This window comes from Glycine soja, chromosome 17, assembly GCF_004193775.1.
Source record: "Glycine soja cultivar W05 chromosome 17, ASM419377v2, whole genome shotgun sequence".
NCBI classification, from domain to species: Eukaryota; Viridiplantae; Streptophyta; class Magnoliopsida; order Fabales; family Fabaceae; genus Glycine; species Glycine soja.
In genome coordinates, this window is record NC_041018.1 from 9,063,761 (window position 1) to 9,069,226 (window position 5,466).

The 5,466-nt window shown below is 33.6% G+C and overlaps 1 protein-coding gene across 2 annotated transcripts; it reads right to left on the reverse strand.

The window, feature by feature from the left end:
- Positions 1-3,759: 3,759 nt before the first annotated feature.
- On the reverse strand, positions 3,760-4,921 carry LOC114392556. 2 transcript variants are annotated; one of them, XM_028353733.1, is made up of 2 exons: positions 4,586-4,921; positions 3,760-4,466 (listed from the first exon to the last, which is right to left on the reverse strand). In XM_028353733.1, the coding sequence occupies exons 1-2, from the start codon at positions 4,758-4,760 to the stop codon at positions 4,213-4,215; spliced, it is 429 nt and encodes a 142-aa protein (XP_028209534.1). In that variant the 5' UTR covers positions 4,761-4,921; the 3' UTR covers positions 3,760-4,212. The 2 variants fall into 2 exon arrangements, with proteins under 2 accessions (XP_028209534.1, XP_028209533.1); XM_028353732.1 differs by having other exon boundaries at positions 3,816-4,469.
- Positions 4,922-5,466: the final 545 nt, after the last annotated feature.

Consider the following 5,466-nt stretch of genomic DNA (forward strand, 5'->3'; position numbering starts at 1 on the left):
TTCCCTCTCAATGAGAATATCAAATAGATCCGAACACATCATTAACAGCAATAAATAAAAGAAAAGCTACCTAAACAAGCATCAAATCAGCTAAAGTTGCTAGAAATAATGAGGCAGCAAGTAGGAGAGTAATGCAAGACAATTAAAAACATAAACGGGCAGAATTCAACTTGAATTTGTCAAAACTTTATATCAACGTACTGAAATTACTTATCTTGATATCAAAGTAGTTAAAATTAATGTTAAACAACACTAACTTTTTTGACAAGATATCTGAAAAAATATATATAATGCGACCTGTGGCAATACTATTGGAATACTTATGGATTGTGGACGGTAGACCATAGCTAGCAAAGAAAAATTCAATATGTTTAATAGCCACTGTTCGCTTGCTGGGTACAATCAATAGCTCTAACAGTATGATTTTGGAACAACGAAGTTAACTCATAAAGGTGTGGTTGGCTATAGTAAGTTACATTCAACTGAACTAGCTTAGGTTATTGAAATGTGTATTTATTTTATTTTATTTTACAAATTTCTAACTTCAATTCAAACATACATTACAAATGACTCAGAATCACAAACAGGTGGTGGTCTAGTCCTTATTTGTTATTCTTTTTTTTTTTTACCAAAATTTGTTATTCTCTATTTTTTTTAATTATAAATTTATTTAATTTTAAAATTAATTACACTTTTTTTATATGAAATCAGTGTATTCCTTATTATTTATATATAACAATTTTGTTTGAGTAGGATAAGATAGAAACATTTTTTTTCATTATTGAATGTAACTACATATCTAAAATTTAAATTCTACTCTATTAGTATATAAACAACATATTAACTTATGTCATTATAGTAAAAGTATTTCAATTACTTTTAAACTTGGATCTCACGTCACCCTTATTTACCATTTAAGGCATGTTTATATTTCCATTACGTCTGGTTAACATAAATTCTAAAGTATTATTTTATGAGAAGTAACAATTTTTTATTATTTTTGATCAAATGATCGTTTGAAACCCCTTAAACATTAAAATAAACATGCTTTGTTTTTTAATTTCTGTTTTACTTCTTTTTTTTCCCATAAAGATATTGAATAGAATGAATTATTTTTTACCATTAAAATTTTAAAAATGAATATTTAAATATCCTTCAAAAACAAATAAATAGATCCGAAACATATAAAATGAAATCAATCTTGCTATACAATAAGTTATTATTGCAAAAATAGGTAAATACAAACAACTATCATTAAGAATCTCATCCTTAGACCAAAAACAAACAAAAAGTAGAATACCGGAAAGAGAAAGCATATCCACTAAAAAAAAGTTTTAGTAATTGATCCATGTTTTGTTATACCACCCTAAGAACCATTCCTATGATAAACAAACTTTCTGCTTACGTTGCATAGTAAGGGGACTTGGCGCTGTCAGTCACCCACCTCTCAACCTTAAAACGTCATTTTTGAGATTGCTTTTAACACAATATAATAAATTAGCAATTCTTAATTCAGCGAAATCAACCTGTTTAACAGATAATACACCCATAACAATCATAGATAAAAGAGTAAGATGGGCAAACATTATTGGCGGGGCATTGTTTACTATATATAAAAAGAATGAATGGTTGAAAGCCTACATAGATTAGGCAAAAAGCATTGAATGTTTTCTTCAACAGATGGAGAAGCACGCACGCATAGTATGGCCCACATGGAAAAGCACCCTATGTTTCCGAGAAACTTCCTTTATTTTTCAACAAAAAGAAAATACATAAAGCTGATGAAGTAAGATAATATTCATCGGTGAGATTTGCATGTCACATTGCTTTGTGGCTGCCATTGTGAATGGATGTGTGTGTATCACGCTCCACCCAAATTAGTTTTTGCCAATTTAGCTTTGATAAATGGTCACTCAAAACTCCCCACATCACCAACCATCCAGAAGATTGCAGCCATTTAAGAGTCTCAAAAGCTAAATGGTCACCACGACCACCAATGATTTGAGTAATACTACATTAGATTATTAGGTGCACCTCACGTTTTGCAATATATATATATTGGAGGATCACTTGTAAGTTCTAGGTCTAGTTGTCAAATTATAGCAGCCTAATGAAAATCAAACACATTCTTCCAAGTTCCTAGGACTATAGTAACTACACTCAAGGGATACATTATACATGGAGTTGAATTTTTTGTATTATTGATTTACTTAGAAGGCCACCATCCATCAATTGCATTTTGTGGACTATAAACGCTTGCCTCATTAGAATGATTAGATAAGGAATCACGGACAGGTAGAATGTTAATTCACATTATAACTCATGTTGATTGAGAGTAACTTATTTTTTTTTTGTCAAAAATGTGCGACTATGATAAAATTTGAGAGCAAAAAGTAGGAACAGAGCATATCCTTGCCGATCAATACTCATATCCATTAACTTAAGATTTCACGGTTGGCCATTCATCATCAACTTTTTCTTTTAGAAGTATATGTAATGGATAATGGATAATTTATTTTTCTCTTATCTGTTTTCTAAAATCAAAGAAAACTACAAAGCAGTTGAGAGAATTCCATAATTGCAGGGATTTCCCCTACGTTAACCATCGTCTAATCAAGATGGCCCTGCCAAAGGAAAGAAATAATAGTATATTAATCCAACGCTGAAGACTTTTCCTAGCTCTGGAAAGCCAAATTTAATTTTAAAATACTTTATATTCACAAATCACATGGTTTTGTTGCCTTCTATATTTCAAACTGAATGATTGCCGCACTGTCATGCTGCACACCAGCTTGTATAATTTTTATGACATACTATAATTCATAATTTTGTCCTTCCCAAAAAGTTTGTCCCATGTTTTGTTGCTACTAAAAACATTAACTGGTAATTAATTAGTGTATCACTTGTTTAGGACTTCATCCTAGCCAGCATCCTCCTTTATGCAGAGACATTTACAAGAAAATCCAATTACATGGTTTTTTTCTTTTCGCATTTCTCACCTAAAAGAATTTACCTTTCCCTTGTTTCTCCCTTGGGGTGAAATATGATTGGTTCAAGTTGCAACCAGTACCACGAGAACTTCACATGGGGTTTGTCCAATGATAACCGAAGCATGTTGGAGTGACGAGAGGGGATGCAGACATGGTGGTACCATTCCAATTTCTCTTGTTTCTCATTGGTTCGGATGATTAGTCAAACACTACTGAATATGTGTTTGTTGGACAACCGACCCTTGGGTATTTTGGAACATGCAACTACTTTCACGCCAACAACACCTGCTAAAATAAACTATAATGACATAAGATACAAAAAAAGAGTAAGAAAATATGGGGGACGCACACATAAGTTACCAGCCCCACACACTGCTACGTTGTAAGTTTGCTTTCATGCGGGGCTAGGAAGAATGGGACAAAGGAGCTGATTTAAAGATTCGGTTTCACAATGAATACAACCCATGTAACCTAACCAATTTTTCAGTTGCCCATGTTGCTCTCTGGAGCCCTTCTGCTTTTGCTTGTCTCCAACTCCCAATTGGTGTCTTAAGATGGTCTTGAAAATTGCTTAGGACCAAAAAAAGTAGTAAAATCGGAGCTTCAAAACTGACCGACCAAATTTGTGTCTCATCTCATTTTTGTTTTATTTTTAGGGGTGGTTGAATTGTGATGATTCACTTAAAAATTTGGGCACAGCTTTGTTATAGTTTAAGCATTATCACGAGGCAAGTATATGAATTTATTTTTTCATTAAACATGCTTCAAATCTACATTCAAGGAAAAATAACAATTTGTTGTTTCTCACAAAAAGATGGACTAGAATGCATGTCAACAACCTATTATAATTGGAATTTAAAAAAAAAAAACTAGAACTACTTGTATTTACATGTCAGAAATGACAATACAAGAACAAATTGCAGAAAATGGATGGGTTGAAGTACAAATATGGAGAGGGGGCAGAAGATTATCCTATCCTAAAAATATGAACAAAATCCTTTCACGATTCACAAGACACTACACTACATACACCCTGTGTCCAATAAGCTCTCTCATCGAAGAGAGCAACCACTGCACTGCAACAACTAATATCAGCCTTTGTGGTGGACCCACCCTCTAGATCTGCTTCTAAATTCTTAATTTATTACTACTAGCTGTTGTAAAAATAAGAGAAAAGAAAAGAAAGAAGCATAATCGGAGAATATTCACAGAAAAACCAAAATCAACAAGAGTAGGCCAAACGTTGGGCCACACGGCCCCTAAGAATTCCGTTATACAAAGCTACCCTGTTAGCAGGCATTATTCCTCCGATCTTCGCTTCTTCTTCTTCTTCTTCTTCCCCGTTGTTGTTGTTATAATAACTCTTCAGAACCTTCGATCGTGAGTTTCGCTTCCTGAACTCTTCTCCGTCTCTGCACGACTCCACCACGTCCTCCGCAAAGTGCACTCTTTTCTTCTTCTTCTTGCTCTTCTTCCCTACTGCACAAGATTCCCACAACACAATCGTGTCAGCAAAAGAAACATTACTGTAAAGAGACCATTTTTTTCTTGTGTGAATGTGTGTGCGTGAAGAAACAGGGGAAAGCGGGACCCACCATTGGATATGCAAGATCGCAGAACCGGAGAAGGAGAAGGAGGGATTTGGTGGTGAACGGAGAATTGGGGTGGTGGGAAAGACTTCTGGAGACGGAGGGCGAGGAGGATCACCGTGCCGGAGACGGCCACGGCGGTCGCAACGGCCACCCCTTGCGCGCTTATCACTGAGCACATGGCGGTGATTTCGATGATGAAAGAAAGAGACGTTTTCGGTTTTGACGGGTTTGTGAACGACACAACGCAAGTGGAGAGTGAGGGGAGTTTTATTCTCTTTGCGGATGAGCAATTTTATATAGTAATGGGTCAAATATGAGCAGCTGCTGCTAACCATAATAAATACGACTATAATACTATACTATTGTTATTATATTTCAAATAGAATTGAAATGGAACATTGTTTTATTTCCGTATATATTCAAATTCTTCTCTCAAAACGTGAGAGCTAATCATTTTATCTTAAAAACTGAAAATTTTAAATTTAATATATATGTATAAAATATGATAAATTATTGCACATTCAAATATTACTTTTCTATTTTTTATTTTTTAAAAATTAGTTTATCACTGCATCACTTTTAAAGATAAATTTGATTGTTTACTCTTTTATTTATATTGATAATGTATTAAATAAACAAAGCAAAACGCCAATGCAAGTAGGACTTCTTTAACGGAATGGCATGCAGCTTTTATATTTTTACCGTGACGTATTGATTGGAGTTTATGTGTTGCGTGTCTACATTATTTTTCTTGTAAGGTGAAAAGATCGTAAAAATGATTATTTAAAGTTGATCTTAATTATAGATTGAGGTTGAGAAGTTATTTTAATACAACTATAACTAAGAGAATGTTTATGAATTATGATTTTTTATACATCTATATC

Bases quoted from the DNA above. Each gene is read 5' to 3' on its own strand.
- LOC114392556 (XM_028353732.1), bottom strand. From the start codon at position 4,760: ATGTGCTCAGTGATAAGCGCGCAAGGGGTGGCCGTTGCGACCGCCGTG. The intron at 4,470-4,585 runs GTGGGTCCCGCT...AATCTTGTGCAG, and splicing joins GCGATCTTGCATATCCAATG to TAGGGAAGAAGAGCAAGAAG.